This window comes from Apostichopus japonicus, chromosome 11 (genome assembly GCF_037975245.1).
Source record: "Apostichopus japonicus isolate 1M-3 chromosome 11, ASM3797524v1, whole genome shotgun sequence".
NCBI lineage: Eukaryota > Metazoa > Echinodermata > Holothuroidea > Aspidochirotida > Stichopodidae > Apostichopus > Apostichopus japonicus.
This window is the reverse complement of record NC_092571.1, coordinates 18,336,550-18,357,197: the sequence shown is the minus strand read 5'-3', so window position 1 is coordinate 18,357,197 and position 20,648 is coordinate 18,336,550. Positions and strand designations below refer to the sequence as shown.

Genomic DNA, 20,648 nt, shown 5'->3' with positions numbered 1-20,648 from the left:
TGAAAGATATTATCGTCATTGTGTTTCAACACCATTTCAAACGCAAACTAGTGTTTCATTGAGATCTCAATTACGAAAGATGATAAGTTATTAGTCGTAGATAATTAGCTCAGAAATCATGATGACTGATTAGTTATCAAACTTTCACATTTGAAGAGAAAGTTCCCATCTTAAGTATCAGGGTTATAATTGTCAATTAGAAATAAAGAATAAAGCTGAGTTGTTTTAAGAGATATTTAAGCCACAAGATTCAGTTAGTATCGAACACATGTTATAGCATATGTATAGTTGTTCAGCTTATATATATTAACCATGACTTTAATTGGTCTACTAATGTATCACTTTAATTTACCTTACATGAAAGTTATGATTCGCTTAGAAGACAAAACCCCTATCGATCACAAAGTCTAATCACTCATTTAATTAATGTTAACTAAGTCTGTGGTATCGAAAACTACCGTGGAAAGAACATTGCAGTCATTAGACAATTCATCACTTGAAAAATGTGCAAACTTGAAGATCCAATTAGAAATTACTACCGACAACCGTACAAAACATTATAACAAATTTCAATAGTACATTGTTGCACTGGTAAATTACGCAAAAGTTGATAAACGTCAAACCTCAGCTGATACAATGATTGATCAGTTCATCAGTGTGATTTTAAAACGTGGAACTGATGAAACGTTGGCTACTATATAAAGAATGACTGACTTAAAGTAATTATTTATGAAATGTTCATAGGGTAACCAAAGTATCCTATGTGTTTGTTCAATAATGTATGTAGCATATTAACAAACATTCACATGATGACTCTCAGACTCTCAGATGACAGACAAGTTTCAATATGTCATAACATGCACATGAAACAAAGTGGATTTCTGAATCAATGTTACATATCCTTCCTTTCCTTTATTTCCTCCCCCCCCCCCCCCAACTTCCCCTTTCTCTTATCCATGCTATTGTTAGTCTGTTCTTTGGCAAAAGATAACGAATAAAAAAAGTGAATAAACAGTTAAGAATTTATTTTTATCTGGAAAAATGTATCCTGACAAATGACTTTATAGATCTAGAAAGTCCGGTGGAAGAGTATTTAATATAATAAGGGAATGCATGTCTACTGGCCTTTGCGTTTACAAGCTTACAGGAAAGCAAAAGGGAATAGTAATCATATTACTAATGCAATGAAGATATGATATTGACAATGACTAAAATGTAAACACAGTAATACCAATTGCAGCGATAAGCTCTACAGAAGATGATGATTTGTCTTTATCATATATATCAATATGTTTTGCAAGTTGCATGTTAACTTTAAAGGAGTGTAAGAATTGCAGATGAGCGATAAAAGCATATTAATTTGTATATGTAGCACTGAAGAACATGGTAACGTACGTAGTGCAATCCCTGTGAGTAAAACTTTATTGTGAGTCAAGTGTGGGTTTAATTTACAACACCTTTTTGACACGGTCTACAATTTACGGGTCTATACTTAGTGGAAAGTTGTGGAAGTGTCAGTTACCCGTATGATGAGCTACATGCAGAATGAAAGATAAGTACGTTAGTATTGGTTTTTCATTTTGAAAAAAAAAACAACAGTTACATCTAAATGAAAAGAAGTACTAGCAACGAAATGGAATAAAGACATACAATTGCTGTTAAAAATGGTTCACGTAATGTAAGTGTGTTAATAAGTTGCGTATACTTGAAGCATGACAAATATTTAGTAAAAAGGACTTCATATTGTAAAGGGCAATAATCGCACTACTTATTTTCTCTTTTGATGTTTCAAATGGAAAACTTCAAATCCATAAGTAAGTCATGGATAAGGTGACGAAGAAAGAAAGAAAATTTAATTAAAGATGAAAGAGAGGAGTGAATATTGAGGAGTGAAGAAAAGTAACCTTTTCAATTACATGATTTTTAGAACTGCATGGACCTAGGATCATATCCAATTTATAAAAGCAATTCGGGTTCTTTTAAGCCTTAATACCTTAAATTAATACCTTAATTAATGAAATGAAGCAATGATTGCTACGTGTTCCTTATCGTATCAGCTACAATATTCAGCAAACAATTGTTTTTTGTATCGTCCCGATATTTGCAGTAGCTAGCATGAATCTGAGATCAGAAATGGTTGTGGAATAAAACATCGTGGAGGAAATGCCATGTACAAGTTATCTATGCCTGTTGACCACTGGGAAATGTCAAACAACAATATCTTTGTTTGTGTATGAAGACGTAGTTCATATCGTTTACATTCGAACTACAACTCTACGTTCGGATCTTCCTTTCGAGAATACCAAACAAACCTTAATTCGATATGCTTTTTAGTTTTTGTATGTATGACTTATATGTTATATATCAAGCAACATTATAAGAGCATCGTTTTCTTGAACGTTGCAAAGGGTAGACTACACTTTGTAACCTATTTTGTACGTTAGGCACCAAGCACATCGGTATTAGTATCTGACAGACAATACTGACAATAAAACAATGACGTTTGGATGGTAATGTATCAGCGTCATACCTGTATCAACTGGACGGTTTTCATCGGGATCCACAATTCCAATTGAGGCTGTGTTCAATTTGAAAATATGATTGACATAAGTGGTTTCTTCCCTCAAAAACGGCAGAGGCTTTCTGTAATGCATTGACTAGCGCTATAACTTTTATAATTTCACAGAGAAAAATAAGAGGCTATGTTTTCTACAAAACCTGCAATAATTGGATCAAAGCGTCATTTCACAAACAAATAACTGATGAGCGTTACTACGGTCCAGCCACCTTCATTTATTATAAATTTCTTGGTACTTTCTAGTTTTACTTAATTAAAATCTTTAAAACGGGGTTTTGTTTTTGTGGTAATTTCAAACAAGAATGTCATCTTCTTGTCGATTATTCTAATCCACGTTAGATATTTAAAATACAATACAAATTTTATGATATGAACTACAACGAAAGGAAATACAATACGTCTCAGCTTTGAAGCTGAGTTCATTCATGTGGGCTGCCATAGCTTTGGAAGAATTTATTAACACCTTCTTACGCAAGAAAAGATCTGTAATTTTGGGGCAAATAAGAACTTTGATTTGATTGTAACCATATCAGACATAAACACACACCAAAATAAGGAAGTCCTTGGCTGTCAATTTTGCAACCCCACGGCGTGATGCATTCAGCTGTTTTTTATTTGTAGGAACAAAATTTATTTCGACTAAAAGATTCGGATTTGTTAAATTTTCTCTCTTGTGTGCTCGGTCACTGCAGATGGTAAAAAAGTTTAGTGATATTAGTGCACTACTGGTGGACAAAACGGTTACTTTATGCAAATGAAGCAAACCATACCTCGCTGTGAATGAGTTCTATCCAAGTTAAGACCAACACCGAATTCTGTAGATCCAGTAAAAAAGTGGGAGAAAAATAACAATTTACATAACGTAATTTAATAAATTATTTTCACAATTTCCTATGGTATCTCTACCTCGACAGTCCTAAAACTTAGGAATTCTTTTAACTGAAACGAAGATTCGGATGACTGTGAAAGTTGTGAAGTGCGTGTGTGTGAAATGACAACGCTCGTATATACTAAATAGACCGTCAGTTAGAGTGAATTATGAAATGAATGTCATAGTAATCTCGTATTTTCATTATTAGATGACATCAGTCATGTTTTTAAGTAGATCGATATTAATGTATACTTTTCTTTGTTTAGTTGAGCACTCTTCATTGTTACTTATATACGGCCCAATATGCAATTTAAATGATGGTTTCATGTAACTGTTTTTGTCGAATTATTCTTGTGAGAACGTCAACTTCAGAAAACTTTTGCAAAAGGAAAAAGAGAGGAAAAGGTAATTCTTCCTTTCATCATATCATTTTGTTCTTAACTACGCAGCTATACTACACAAGGAGTGAACTATAAACATTGTCTAATCCCAAGATTGTTTCGTAGTGATTCATTACAAATTTATTATTTTAGTTTCATTTTTTTCTCTTATTTTTCTCATTTATTTTCTATGTCCTATGTATTTAGTAAATCATTCATATCCCTCAATGGTGAACAATTATTTGCGCTGCCTTTCCTTAACAAGAGAGACTATCTTAGTAATTCTTTAGCAGTTTGTCTTATCTCTTAGAAGCTAACGACTTACTCTCGGATTAAATAGTTGTGTTGCCTTACCAGCAAAGTGTTACTTCCAGGGAACAGAAGAGAATAAAGGCATGAATATGATAACTGTGCATGTAATGAAGATGCGTTATGTAGGTATATATAATTGGATAAATAATTGAATTTAAAAGAGACAAAAGACAGTGAAAAATGAAACTATTGTGAAGACAAATAAAAAGAGAATAAGAAAAGCAAAACCAGACTGAATTACTAATGAAAGAAATGATAATTCAGTTAACCTTGTAAAAAAAAAATATTAGCATGCATATAAAACGTCTTATATGTCTTACTGGCTCTTACCAAAAAGTACACAAAGGATCTCGATATTTACAGATACATACTGCGGTTTACAAGCGGCGAATTGTCATACAAATATCTGTACGGGTTTCAAAAAACTAGGTCGGTGTGTCTTGTATACTTCTACCAATGCCCTAATCAGCGCTTGCACTTGATAAACCGCCTAATTGAAACTCAGTTAATGTACTCTTGAAGTACTTTTGAAACAACCAGGTTAATAACATCTGGTTCTCGGATTAGCTATCTTCCGTTTGTCAAGCCTTCTCCCTGATCTAACGCAACCAACGAGATCAGTTTTATACGTAAAGAAAACTAAAGACTAACTGTATGTATTCATGTGTAAAGTCATGCTCTAGTGTTTTGCGTTGTTTTAGGTATTTGCTTTCATCGTTGTTGTTGTTGTTGTTATTGCTGTGTGTGTGTTATCGTCACGGTGTGTTGGACAAAGGTTACAAAAACTATCACGTTATTTTACAAAATGATTTGAAGTTTCATAGCAAAACCGGATGCCCTGCGTGTTATGAATTACAACATTACAAAAATGAATCATTTCAATAGTTGTACACAAGTATTCGTGCAAACTTGGTGGAATACAACGAAGTCAGCAAATACAAAAATGTGACCGACTTTAATTTCCCAGGGTCGCACATGTAATAAAAAGTTTACTTCTAAACCTCGCCAAACAGCCATTCCTTTATTGACCAAGTTTTTATCGAACACTATCGAATATTTGGTCTTAATGGCGTATTTGTTAACAATATATTTGAAAGATTTACAAGTTTAGTTTAAAGCGCAGGTGAAGGGTTCTGCATATATGTGTTGCTAAGAAGTTAGTTGTGTATACCTGTGTAAATTTGAAAACGTATACAAATGTCAACGGATAAGACATCAAGTCAATTAGAGGATAAGTGCTTGTCAACCGACTGTGAGATGGTAAAAGTTAAGTGCGACCTTCAGAGATGATGAATGACACAGATACATACAGGACAAGATGTTGATGATACAAAGACACTTAACAAAACTGGTATACATTTGGGCGGATAAGATTTCTGCAACAATAAATATTCCTATCTGCAAACTTTCTTGGTCCAGATTTGAATCTTTCTTCCATTGTGTCTGGAGAAGAAAGTCTGTTTCTTGTAATGTCAAAGTTTGCAAACAATTCGATTCTATGAAAACCAACATTATCCCCATTCACTCGCACATCAATATTGAAATGTTTCTGTTTTAAACTTTCAACACGCACACACAAAAACTAGGTTAAAGTTTGTACTGGAAACCTTTGTAAGCTTACAATCTATTTTGTCATTAATTACTTATCATAATTCATAATGTCAGTATGGTAGTTAGTTATTTTAAAACGTTTTTTTTAAAGCATGTATACACGTTGTGCATTCTATTTGTGTGACCTAAACTTCATGTTGCGGAATCCGTGTATTGCTTCAGGATGAGAAAATACCAACCTGAAATTTGATGGGCAATTACTCGAACTCAAGAATACTAAGATCCGAAAAGGTTTTTATTGCAGCTTCTTATGCATGTCATCGCCATTATCCATTCCATCACGAAAGTAGGTAAGTGATTATTTCCTATTGGCCAAACTATATTCACACCAAACCTATATGAGCCAATCAGAATGTTTTAGAATAATTCAAAAGTAAAACTTGAAAGATAAGATTTTATACTACTCAACGTCTTTCGTTGTTTCTCATTTCTTCAAAATCTTTACAAAGTCGTTACTCCGACGACAAAGTGTACTTCTAGTTTATCTAATATCTTGTTAAAGTAAAGTCTTTGGGGTTTGTTAGCACTCTTAATGTCTTCCCTTTTATCTTCTTCCTTTCTCGATGTAACAAACTAATTATCTGAAGATCGAAAGATTAAGGAACAAAGCTTACAGCAGAAAGCTGTTTCATTTCCTAGTCTCTAGAGCATTGACTCTGCAGAATTTATCCCATTAAATTTTCTCTGCAGCCACGTTTTAGTATCTCATGCAAAAGACTGCCTCGCTGCCGGAAAAAGACGTAATCATGCCAACTGGAAACAACTTAAAGTTGTTTAATCAATAATGCATAATCTATAACTATAGTTTGCTTTTTATTTACACGTAAAAAACATATAGAAAACTGTCGCTCTTTCTAGTTCACTTATACTATCAATGTTCTTCATATATTGTTATGAACATGGGATTGTTTGATTTTCGATGCTCTCTTATGTTGAAATAAAATGCTATTTCATAATTTCCTATTGTAATTTACAAGAATGTACTTACTCGACATATTTGTTCTCAATATCATTGCAATATCAAGTCATTTTCTCTCTTTCTTTTTCTTTACCTCTCTTTCCTGGAAAATATGTTTCTACTCTTAAATTGCAGTAACTTTTTTGTTTGTATGTTAAACAAGTCATTCCCCTACATGATAATTAATCAAATCATAATTGTTAATGTCCCAAGTGCATTGTTGGCAGCGAAAATAGTTCTATAATGAATTGCAGATGACATTTTCAACATTTCAGAGCTATTTATCAGCCTACGTTTCCGAACTGTTATTTGTTTTCTAGGTTTCCTTGATATCATAAGAAGTATTTTTAGCCTCAATCTATAGGCAATGATCAATGTTTCCTTAGTTTTACGTAGTCACAATATGTATATTTTCAGCTTACGTTTTCACAATGAACGATACAGAATGTTTCCTAATTTTCAATAAACATAGTATTCATCTCAATTCGACGAACGATGAGGCCAATAAGTTTAAGAAGTTACATCTTATATGCGTATAACATCGACAAGTGTTATCAAATTAGACTATGTTCCTTTAAGACAGCCCAGCACTCAAAATACTTTGAAGAGTTATATTGACTACCCTACAAGAGAAAATAATATACGAAATGAAGTAATACTATTTCTTAAACAGATTATGGGTTTTTTCTTTGTAATTTTATGGTATTCCCGGGAGAAACATGTGTTCTTTAAGATTTTCCTGATCAAGACGCTTTGAAAGCTGCAGGAATCCCTCCGAGACGATGAGTGTCTTTGCAAATGTTCGAAAAGATCAAAGATTTAAGCAATAAATATTTCGAAAATTATACTACTAACTAGAACAGAAGATATGGATGTCTTTTAGTGCAATCATTTGGACGACCAATTTTACGACAAGAACAATCACGGCACATATCGAAAATATTTCTGTGGCGTTTGCCACTAGAATACTACATTCACAAATATGAGTCATACGTAGCTGCACAAAGCCTTCCATGGAATATATCTAGATCTGGATAGTATAAAGGCTTCACAAGAGCTAGTTAAACTTGTTATCCCATCATTGCGATATCTTAATTGTATTACGTGTTATCCCACCACGCCAGTTAGCCTGTGCGTCGTTGCGATACGATTGCTCGTACGTACAAGGCTTGCTATCTCATTGCGATACATTTTACAACAGACTTGTGATGTTGTTGATATTGGCGCCATATACCGTACATGTTTTCTGATTGATTGATTGATTGATCGATCTGATTGTGACATTACTTGTATATCTCGTTATCCCATTGAGGTACAACATTTTGTTTGAACAAGTCATTCCCAATACACCACATATTAACTTAACTATAATAATCCCATTGCGAAAGATTCCTCATACAACGCTTTGATCCATTACAACAGCACGGAATATATAATTTGCAATGGTTTTCAAACCACTACTGATTCCTGGTACATCTTGTTACCCCATTAGTGAGTTACCTGGTACGACTGAGGGTCCCCTTACGAACGTTACTTTTCTACACAAGAAAAAAAATTACCTTGCGACGGTTATGCATTCTGCTTACATGGGGCCTACGTGTTACCTTATTGTCACATACTTGTTACATCACAGTTAAATTCCATCATACCAATGTACTTTTAAATGCAACTTACTTTATCGATTGAACACACTTACGTTCAATATAGCAATAAACTAATGATACTTTATGCGAAATGTTACCACGCAGCCTTCTTTACTTGCCTTTCCATTGTACTTAAAGCACGTAATTTAACTATAGAAATAAAAAATGCATTGAGGTTTCGGTGACTTCATTACTTCTGCTTTTTCACCAGAAATAGTTCTTATAATATAAATTTCCTGAACCATTATTTTGATGTATGCAATTACATATGGTAAACACAGGGCAATACACGCTTCCGCCAATAACAATAGGGGTATTGTTTTCAATGTGATGCATCCACACACCAAGTATAAGAAGTATCCATGATTAATACCTGAGATATCATATTTAAAAACTACCCTACCCTCACCCCTCCCTCCTGTCCCTCTCCAGCAATGAGCTGTTTAATATAAGATGGATATTGTACTAGTAGGGCTGACATTATAGTTACTACAGCTACTGTATATTGTTGCTTTCACGTTTATATCAACAGACTTTCGCTTTTTGAGGAAACAGAATGCCATCTCATATTGTCTTAAGCTGACTGTGTAATTGCAATGGACGATATAACAGTATAAGAATAGGAGGAGAGGACAATAGACTTTGTTGTTCAAAGGTTATATTCAGTGAAGACGGGGTGAGGACGGGGTGAGGACGGGGTGAGGACGGGGTGAGGACTGGGTGAGGACGGAGTGAGGAGAGTAATAACATAACTCTCTCTCTATTGAAGCTTTTTCTGGATTAGCATAAACAAGAACATTCCGAATTCTCTATTACAATGAAAGAATTGTTAGGGTAAAAAAATGATATGTATTATATATTATTTAAAAAATTATAGAAAAAGGGTTGTCAATAAATAAACAACAGTGCCTTTCTTTTCCTCAGTTTTTTGTTCTTTTTCTCTTTCTTTTGGGGTCCCAAACTTCCCTATGAAGTTTACCGTTAACGTTGTTGTTGATAAGGTGTTTATACTCTATAGTTACTAAACGAAAATGCAGAAGCTACCGTATGATTGCAAACTTGGGAACTTTCAAACCCCTGGGACACTCATACACTACTTCAGTGATTTAGTGAGCACTTGACATGTCTGTAGATCTGACAGAAAACTTGAAGACGCCAACTTTTCACTTTGGATGTAAATTCTCTGAGGGAACCGGAGAAATGATTTCATCCACTAAATATGGATCATTCAAAATTTTATGTTCCAAAAAATAAAAATTATGAATTTATTACTTTGTTTTCATTTTGTCCTAGCAGCGTTGCTCCTTTCTGTTATTTTAAGATTTTAATTTAATCGTTTTCACTTCAGAAAATGTAGATTCTACATACGTTAGTCAAATAAGTGTCTTCCAGATGTATTCGAGTTTTTTTAATAAAGTTTGATTGACATGATTGACATGCAGTTGGCTGTTATTTCATAACAAGAACAAATCCAGCCATATACAAACTATTAATTCTAAGATTGAGACATAACTCTAAGAGAGTGGTCAGGGTGATCAATCTTTATATAGAGAACAGATATTCACTCTTATCAAAGAGTGACTTCATATCAATTTCGCTCCAAATACAGTGACAGTTTTCAATCTTTTTGCAAGAATTTAGCATAACGACTACAATCACTCCATTTGTAATTGGGAAGTCAGAGTGTGAGATGCTTCTGTTCTATATACAAGCCGTAGCGAAAGTTCTACTATGTTTTAATTGATTGATTGATTTATTATTATTAATTGTGTTGGGGAAGGCTAATGTCCGGTCTTTGGAAGGGTCCTAGTGAGGGTTCTAGCCGGAGGGGGGAGGGGCCTACGCAAACGGATCCAAGGGAAATGTGTGTATGGGTAAAAGAGTTTAGACCCAAATGGTTCTATTACTTGCATCGTATTAACTACATATGTGTAGTGACAAGTTTAAATGTTGTCAGAGTAAATACAGCTATGCTTGCTTATGTTTGAAACTGGAAGAAAGACAGCTTTAATTTGGGGTGGGCACGTGGCCCAGGAGGTACAATCAAACACAATTCAATGGGCAACTTAGAAACTACGCATGTCCATAGATGTCCCAAACAAACACGGAAATAGCAGTATATCACTATAAATTTAAGCTCTGTTAGTACCCCTCTCCCTTACTTCCACCGCCGCCCCACGAATAACGTAATATCAGGATTTACTGTATTAAACACCTATGCCAAGGAACCGGCTCTTTGTCCAAAAGAACGTGTTGACACAACAACGATTATTAGTCTTTATGAATTAAAGTTAGAGTTAAAACTTGTATTTTTTATTGAGATCATTTGCTCCAAATTATAGTTTTAATACTTTTTTATGAAAAAATAAGTAAATCAAAATATTTATACCACTTCATTAATTTATCAATCAAAATTGTCTTGAAGAAATATTATCATTTAGACATAAGTGTGTCACGTTGCATCGCTACCTGTTTGGAGAGTTATAAAGAGATCGGTAGATACTTCCGCAAAGTGACCAGGTAGAATGTCTCACAGTGAAAATAAACTTATATTATTAGTAAAGGGATGTGTACACCCCAGAAAGAATGTATGTACTGAACAGATCTGAAAAGCAAAATATTGACTGCATGAAAACGAAAGCTGAAGACGAAATATATCAATCTTCCGTTATAATTATTAATGAAATGATGAAATAATAAAACAAAAGGGTGTTATTAAGGGCAATGAGCATAACACACGACTAAGCAGTTTATTATTTCGTGAGTGACATGAGTTGAAAAAAGGGTTGATATGGCAAATGTGTATAAAGATGTGTAGTGACGTCAATGTCGTGAACAACGTTAAAACGGGATATTATTATATAATCGGTACAATCACGGTTGGTCCACATGCTAATTTGGACATTAATGCTGTACATTACTTGTATTATATTTGCATATTAATTAGTACACAAATTGCAGGATAAAAGACGGAAACCTTTCAAGAAGAGTTTCTATGAAGTCTTTTTTTAGCTCAGCATTTAACTCAGGAGTAAATTCCATGAGTCGTCAGCATAAGTTACATATATACGCATACAGGTATAAGTGATTGAAAAAGTTCAATATCATATAGGATTCAGAAATTATATCGAGTTGGGTATTATCATGATTGATCTCTAGAGTAAGCCAAATATGTCACCAAAACAAAACTAGCATTGTTCGACACAGGTGACAAAAGCCTACAGTGGACTCATGAACTTCCTTTCTGGTTTCGAACCTCTGGACATACAATCAGCCTCCATAGCCAGTTGATTAGGGTGTCCGCATATAAATCGAGAAGCTCGGGTTCGAATCCCGGTGGAGGATGGAAGATTTTTCACTGTTCTGGGTTTTCCAACTCATTACAATTTCAAATATATATATAGGTATATGTATATATATTTTTTGGGCGTAACACTGTTAGCTTTGTTAGTTTTTACAATGTTTAATAAATGTGCGGATATAAATATTATAATCAATAAAGTGTTCTATATAGCCAGCTAATTTAACTAAAAATATATGTAAATGGCGGAATTATATATGCATGCACATGAAGAATAACTGATTACCGAGAGATGACTTACCTCTGTTGATCTGACCTAAGAGAACACCAACGACAACCATTAAAACCAAAAGGAGAAGGACAATCACGAAAAATAGTTTCTTCTCCAGTCGAGTTTTCCTTCTCTTTATAAAGCCTTTTCCGTTTCCGTTTTTATCGATCATTTTAATCTCCGTTCCGGTAGATTCCATGTCAAATTGGTACATAGTTGCCTTCTTGCCACCGCAATCTCCATTTTGGAGATTGTCATATTTCACGCTCACAGAGTTACCTTTTTCAGAATTCATGTTTGAAGGAAAAGCACCTGTAAGGTGAAATTAGAAAAGTAAAGATAGAATAATAGCAAAAAGATAGATATTCATAAAGTATATATCTTGAATCTGAAATCCAGTTAAAAAACGATTCCTTGAAGAGGCCACAAAAAAAAATCAAATAATTCGCTTGAATTGTCACGACAAAGTTTGGTCTGCCCGAGGCCGACACATCTGTTTATTTCAAACGAATGAACACAAATCAACCGCGGTTGTTTCTTTAAGCATGCAGTTTATGACAATTTTCAAAATCACCCCGTAGACTCAAAGACGGAAGAGTTATATGAACGTACAAAGCAAAGCAATGCAAAATCGAACCTTTTCTCTCTCTCTTTACTTTGCGTTAGCACACCCAGAGTCGGAGCTGATTCGATAACTTCCACCTGAAGTAGAGCTAGATGTGTTGGAGGTTAATATAAAATATTTCATTCACCTATTGATTGTCAAAACAAAATTGAAAGATAATAAATGACTTGATGGTCAGATATTTTTTTATTTTTTTACTTCTGTGGTAACAGTACTCTGCAGTGCTGTGATTGTGTCTGGCTATCTCGCTTTGCTTTGAGAAATCTAGTATGCGATTAGTATAGGCTATCTCGACGAGGATAAGAAGAGAGCTAGCTATTCAGATATTCCTAACAAACGTGCGTAAGCAAATCGTGAGAGACAAGGGAAAGAAAAATCCCATTCCTCTGTGCTGTGCTTATATTGTGTAGAATTAATGAAGTGAATAGATAGAGTAACTTGTAATTTATACGTCTGGTTAATTTGCGTTGAGTGAACCTTGAGCACCAATCGATAGCAGAAAAGAGGGAAACGTAAAACAAAAGATCAGATTTATTTTTACATAAGCCGTATTTATTTATTTATATTTTATGGTCTTATAGTTTCTGATAACCTTTACGTTATGAATGAAAAAAAATGTCTCTCTTTGTCCATATATTGTCGAGTTTACACTCGTTTATTATTTACAGTATTCTCTTATCATGAGATATTTAAAGTATCGATTGCCCTATAAGACAGCCACCCGTTCATACTTTTGTAAACGCTTGGCCTATCCTACGTCATAATAGGCTGTGATCAAACTGTTGAATTTATGTAGGATAGGTCAAGGGTCATCGTTAATGCATGGCCGGGCGTCGCACGCGATATCTATTAAAATATAAAATATGTAGAGAAGAGGACCCCATATAATCGGATTATTTAATTGGCATATTTGGATAGATAGCAAGAATAGCAAGGTTAAACAAATGGTATAGTTAGGTCAGTTGGCTAAGAGGCATTTACATTGTTAAATGTCATAGTAAAATGGGTGAACACTTGAAAACTTTCTATCTTGATAGTGAAAACAAAGAGTGCCTTATTTGTTTCATAAGGGCATGGAGGGGTGTGCGTGGAGGTTATACATATATATGACATAGAGATACATAGAGGGGGGGGGGGGTTGAAGGTGACGTAACTGGCAATGTGCCTACTTTGTTAAATGCCATATAAAATTTTACCACATTTTATGTTTCTGATAAAACAATAAAAGAGAGTAATCTATATTTATATTCTCACGAGAGACTTTCTATGGTCGTGAACTTTTTTTGCAGTGAGCTTAAGAGGCGACAGTTGTATCCATGGCAACGCTACAAGGCAGCACTAATGTAATATTACGCTTGCATACAGCTGTGTTTTTACAACCATCGATCGTAGTGTAGTAATCCGAATTACTATGACGACATCAGATACCCTTTCTTGTTACGTCATTGAGAATTACCTTTAGCAAACTTAATCTTAAAATAAAATAAGAAAGGATTATAGATATAGTTTATATCCAACTTTGACAAATCTTGCCTTGCTTAATATTGTTGGTTTACTTTGGTGAGAATATGAGCATCATTTCTCTAAATAATTTATAACACATATGTGAGTTAAGGCTTAGTCACACCATTTTACTGTATGTAACATTTGGCGGATTAATATTTTAAGTCCTTCCTTCTATGTGAAAAACTTTTCTAACATTTTCAAATCAATTCATTGAGAAGTTTGTCAAACAAATTTAGTTTAGGGGCGGATAGACCTATCGGTATGTAGCGGGATACCTTGTCGTTTCCAGGTCCGCGCCCCAGAAGATGCCGCCAGATTGGAAGTACCTAAGGGCACCGATTTGCCCCTGGTCGCGAAAGATGTGTATGTCGTCCGAGGCGCCGATGCACCCTTGTTTGAAGGCCCAAGCCCCGCCGATCGGTGGGTTCACAGGGCCGGTTCGGTTCATTTATGCCCGAGTACGCGCCACTGGTGCATTTAAAATAGCGAACACACTGAAGGAGCTAATTTTAGTGTAGTGTATGCAAATTAATATCAATAGCAAATATTCTACATGCATGTGCGTTTATATCTGTACACACAGACGCGGATTTAAAGGCCAACGTAAGTGTCTTCTAAGGTAGATTTAACATTTATGTCTATGATTATACATATTCTACAAGTAAAGTTGCGCTAATAACTATACTTTTGCTTTTTTTGTGTGAGGTTGGGCACCTGGCATACATCTTAACGTTGCTAGCGTACAGTAGGCTACGGGTAGTTTTGCAGACTTACAACATCATATCAGATGCAAAATGTTAATATGTCATCAACAACGTGGTGCGATCCCTTCTATAGTAATTTCGTTGCCATGGATAAATAATACGGGAAGTTTGTCCAGACGATTATACTATAGTTATGTATTTATATTAGTTATTTCAAGATTGAAAAAATCTTTACAGGAAACGTACAAATTGAAAAGATTTACTTTTGACAAAAGGTATAAGATGAATAACTTGATTAATAGAAAACAGACCATTCGTCCTTAATCTTTGCCCGGAAGCTCTAAGAACCATACAAGGTCAATTCGTTTTCTCTCCACCCACATCTCTCTCTTTCTCTCTTTCCATTCATATATAATCCAGTTTATGTTTGATGGGAATGTAAACATGTTAGGTAGAGGTAACTGGGCAACGGATAATAGAGATATCTGCTATATGCTTGAAGATCATGAAAATGCCATATTATGTGAAAGTTTGAGAAAGGTGATTGACGGCTGATTCCCTCACGTAAACACTTAAATCACTCTATATCTTTAATCTCCCCCTCCACTCCCCTTCCCCAAACACACTCTTGAAATCATGTGCAGGTCATTGCTGGTATATGCTCATTTGCTTGTACGAGTTAAGCTGTTTAGCATCTTGAAGTAATTTGGAACAATGAACAGGACTCTGAAAAAAAGAGGAAAGCGAGGGGCAGCTATGGAGATAATAAATAATCCCAGCAATGAATTTCACCCGGCCGTGGTCTGGCAATCAACACCTTTGGTCTGATTCCTACCGCCTCCATCAGCTCTTCCCTCTGCCCCCACCCTTACCCCGTCCAAATTCTGATATAGAGGACAATATTAGTAGCAGGCCCGGCGCCTGTGTACCTATGTACGCCTATGTACGCCTATGAACACCAATATGAACGCCTATATGTACGCCTACGTGCTCCTATGTACGCCAATACCGTAACTGCCCTAATTTTTAAATGAGTAGATTGAGCGGGACATACATATAGGATGATGGGCACACGTGGTCAACCATATTAAAGTATATTAATCAGATTTAAAGAACATATTTGGAAACATTTATCAACAACACAACAGCTATCATAGGGTTGGAAGGGGGGGGGGGCGGTACATAGGTTCGATTCGCACAGTTTCATGACAAAAAAAGTTTTTCTTGTGTTAAATATCTAATCTTTAAATTTAGAACAGTCTTGGGATGTGTCCTTTCAGTCGACTTCAGAGTTCTTTTCCTTTCAAGGAAAAGTAGGAAAATTAAAACCTTCTTTTGATTTGTTTGTGGCCCTGCAGTAAAATCGATAATGACGAAACCAAACTTATAATCCCTCGATCTGAGAGTTTCTTTCACTTATTTTGATAAGAAAATTCTGACATTTGCTTATCAGAGATTCTATTTCTGTCTCGTTATTGTTTTGCTTCTCAGCTTGATTTTGGAAAACTTGCACAATTACAATCGTGATATTCTCTCTAAGTGCTTCCTTCACCCCAATGTCCTTTCAAGTATTACAAACTAGTTCGGGCTTTTAGCATTTTAAGCATCACATCTCAAGGATCTTTTTGGTTTTTGGCTTTCTTCTTTAAGAGCTTATCTGAAGCGTTCCGTAAAAGTCACGACAATCATCGTCAATAATCCGCATCAGCTTTGTGTATAATCCTAAACATTACAATAATTAAGTGTCCATTATGCAGAGTACACAACACGCACATTTTTAGTATCGTAAAATCACGCTGTTATTAAGATATTAATGAGAATTTTAAGGGCATTGAAGCTCAGTTTATACCGCGTTGGGTACACGGTAACTTTGTTTCAATCTACCCCGAACCATGCAATAATCAGGCCAGACGAGGGGGGTCAGGGGATAGAGCCCGGGGAGGGGGACAATTTGGGGGCATGATAATATGGAGAGGGCCGGTGATGGGATGTATGGAGAGTGCTAAAAACAAGTGCAAGAAACAACATGAGTACATGACGCATTCATAAAGGGGCCCGTCGACAATGTTTTCGCCGAGACCCAACCTGTCGCTCGACACCATTGTATCTGTCAATTATATTTATTTTAATGTTATTTAGCAATCAGTGGTACTTTGAGCAAAGTATAACCGTTTATTGTTTCTTTTCCAAGTTAAAATTACACCACGATGCGTGGTTATGCTCTTAAAAAACACAAAATTATAATTTCATTTCAATATATGCTTTACTCGATTTTAAAAAAAAAGAACTGCACTGCGTTTGATTTATCGGCTTTGATACTTCATGCCATGCCTACAGTTCAGTTACTCAAGCTTGTTGAGGTTTCAATAAAGAAACGCTCAGCTTGGTTGCGTCTATATAGGCTACTGCTATTCTTTGACTTCAAATTTATGCACTTCGGTTGGATTTTTATCAGTGAACGCATGAATTATGTCACGGTATGAGAAGGTGTTACGTGTGACCGATTAGTCGGCAGTCTGTTAAAAACCAAGGGGCAGGATTATTTATGATGTGCGAGTTTGGAAAAGGTGTAAACATTTCAGATCATTAGGGCCTCCATTTCTTATAAGTGTTTATAGATGAAAGCATTAAAAGACCGAAGCCAGAAAGATTCATGCCAACTGTGAACATGATGATAAGCTGTTTAGTTTAAACAGTGGCATTGCTGTTGAATTTAACGAGACCCGTAATCTCACTGTTGATAAGAAACAACTCTCAGAAAAGAAAATTGGTACTCAATGGAAGCTAATGAAACCCAGTAATATTCAGGTATATTATGAAAGCGTATCAAATAAAAAGATAATCCATGTATATAATTTTTTTTTTTTAAAAGTGATTGGTCTCTTCACTTGAATAAGTTGACCCCTTTTTCTTGTACGATTGAATCATAAGCTTGAAAATCACAACTTTTCAACCAAAAAATATCTGATAATTTGTTTTATATATATTTTTTTTACTTTTCATGCAACGGAAACTACAAGGGACAAATACAAGCACAGAATAAAATGAAAATGGAAAACTGAACAATTTGTATGTATGTATATATTTTGGATCCTCCTACAAGCAGGAACTCGCGAAGAAGCCTCATTGGCTTATCAAAGCCGCAAGCTGACTGAAGTCAGTCTCTTAGATTCACAACTTAAAATACAAATATACCAAATATAAGGAGGATCACCCGAACGGGATACAGAAATAAAAGGAACTGAAAATCAAAAAAACATGAAATATGGTACTTTAACACCAGGTTGGCAATCACTGTCCTAATGACACCATTACATCAACCGTTCACAAACTGACCGTAGCCCCATATAGTTGAAAATACGAGTTTTAATAAGCCGATTTCTTCCAAACGAAGCAGGGTTTCCTTTTGATATGGTTTTTGTTCAACACGAAAGATCTGTATCATAAATTCTAGGCTAAAGGTAATGATTGGATTTGTTTCTCTTTACTATACAAACAAACACGACAACCTCTGTCCCATAAAAAAACACGTAAATTTTAATGAGCTTTGCTGTGTTTGTAAACCCCCGAAACGTATATCTTGGCTGACTTAATTACAGGCGCGTAGCCAGGAATTTGCCAAGGGAGGGGCGAAAATGTAGGCAAACTATCAGAGCCGTAGATACGGCATTTGCAAACTATCTAAGCGTAGCGCCACCATAATTGGCGCGAAGCCTACAATAAAATTTTGGTTGAAAATGCCTCCCAGATTGCTGGAAATGGCACTTCCCAGGCTCAGGCCTTGTAAGTTGCATCTTAGCATTTTCTCTTTTGAAATTACTAGCGATATCATAAAAACATTGATTTTTTTTTAAAATATGCTCAAGGGGGGCGGCTGCCCCTTAGCTCCCCCCCCCCTTGGCTACGCGCCTGCTTAATCATTCTCGGGCGGGTCGAAAACTGTGAACTATATTGTTAACAGACATGTTTCCTCTTATGTATATATATGTATATATTCTTAACGGTCTTAACGGTTCAATATAATAAGGAAAGCGGATTGTGTCAAATTCAACACATACTGCAGCTTTATACTAAATGAGATGTTACGAGTGGTTAACACAAAGTAACGCCCCGCTTTTATTTGGTCATTTTGCCACGTCAGGAAACTGGAACATCAGCGTACACACTGACATGGTATACGAACTAATAACCCCTGGCGAACAGGTGTTACTATAAATAGGAAACCCATCCCTTGAAAATATCGATTTGACAAGTTGTTTCAGGTTTTGCACTCTCAAGAGCAATCCATTACTGTTATTCAAAACCAGGGAGTCACTAACCGGATAGAACCCTGGATAATTTTTAATAATTATTTACGGGCCGGGTAACTGTGCTGAATAACATAAGGTTTACCACTCCCACCCAACCCCCCCCCCCCCCACACCTCCGCCCTTTTGACCTCTTTTGATCTCAATTTACATATAATGAATATCCAAAGTAACGTAGGGTTTTCTTACTCATTATATGAACGATTTTTATTTTTCAACGTTCCATTTCTTGAGATAACGTTTCTATAAAAGGTTTTCGCCTCTCTTTCACAAAAATGACCTTTGACCGTGTACCATTTATCGTATTATAGATGTTTTGCATAGAGGAAGAGCACGCACAATAAACCACGTATATATAGGAACTTTAGTTTAAGTCAACGGACGTTCAATAAGAAATTTGCAAGTGTGACCTCTGTTGACCTTAATATGACATTTGACACATATGCTCTTCATGGCAAAGAATGACAATCTTTTTGAGATCTATACGTCTATGTTTCCTCCTCCGTTGAACTCCAGTGACCTTTGACCACCATCAATCATATTGTACATATGTTGTATATAATAAGAACAATCTACCACGCATATACGTAGCTATTAAAATGTTAATTATTTGACCTCCGCTGACCTCAAATTACAGTGGCCCTATACTCGTGATGAGGAAGCCTCCTCAGGGTTGCTGCGTTCCTCTAATGTTCTAGTATTCGTAAAACATGCATGCACGGACAAATATACACACTTACACACCAAAATATAGACTACCTCGGTTGTTCTTGCCTAATTGCACTGAAACTGATGGAACTTATTGCCCTTCTCCAAACACCATCTCCGACACCATCTAGAGGCCCTGCAGGTTTCAACAACATACCACTGTCGCGCACATGAAAATCGGCATTGCGGTGAATATTATTGGAGAATCCCTGCCCCCCCCCCCACGTCCGGGGATCTACACTACTAAACTAAAAAAAAAGATCTAAACTACATCTACACTTCCTAACATTAATTTTTACAGAAAATGCAGGCAATTGGTTAGTCGTTGTAATCTGGCGACGCAAATCTGTCGTCAATTAGTTAACCAAATATTGTCAACGAAATATGTAAATGATGACGTCAGGCATATACGCGCGGTCGAATCAAACGATTGCGCAGAAGGACCATAGAGTCTATCTCTGTGTTAATCGGTCGCTAGGAGACAAGCAAACGAGATTGGCACAGCTAAAGGTAACAAGGTACTACTGAGGAGAAATGATCGAAAATACCATTATTTCTAATTCGCCCAAAACTGTAAAAGACAACTTCACGGAGACAAGAAACTTCATAATATGTAGATCATTCATACACCATTTTGGAACTCCCTATAGTGTTGAAATTCATTTATACGTGTATGTTGGTTTAACCTTTCGATTTGAACTCTGGACAGAAGTTCAGCATTTTAACTTAAAAAATAAAATGATCAACTTAGGGGGTAGCACCTGTTTCTTAAATATTTATGTTATTCTTAATTCCAAAGACCTTGTACGTGCTATTTTGTTTGTTGTTTCTATTGGCGTGTTGCTCTAATCCATTAAGTGTATTTTCCTTACG

The 20,648-nt window shown here is 35.6% G+C and overlaps 1 protein-coding gene across 5 annotated transcripts in view; it reads right to left on the bottom strand.

Moving 5' to 3' along the window:
• The window catches only part of LOC139975993 (endothelin-converting enzyme homolog), a 69,260-nt gene that overhangs the window by 24,432 nt on the left and 24,180 nt on the right, over window positions 1-20,648 (bottom strand). For 3 of the 5 annotated variants that reach the window (XM_071984323.1, XM_071984326.1, XM_071984324.1), the window contains exons 3-5: window positions 11,956-12,237; window positions 3,349-3,393; window positions 2,531-2,578 (exon numbers count right to left, since the gene is read on the bottom strand). In XM_071984323.1, the coding sequence (XP_071840424.1) occupies window positions 2,531-2,578; window positions 3,349-3,393; window positions 11,956-12,220 (358 nt within the window). In that variant the 5' untranslated portion in view covers window positions 12,221-12,237. The remainder of the gene's footprint in view (window positions 1-2,530; window positions 2,579-3,348; window positions 3,394-11,955; window positions 12,238-20,648) is intronic. The other 2 variants (XM_071984327.1, XM_071984328.1) reach the window with 2 other exon arrangements.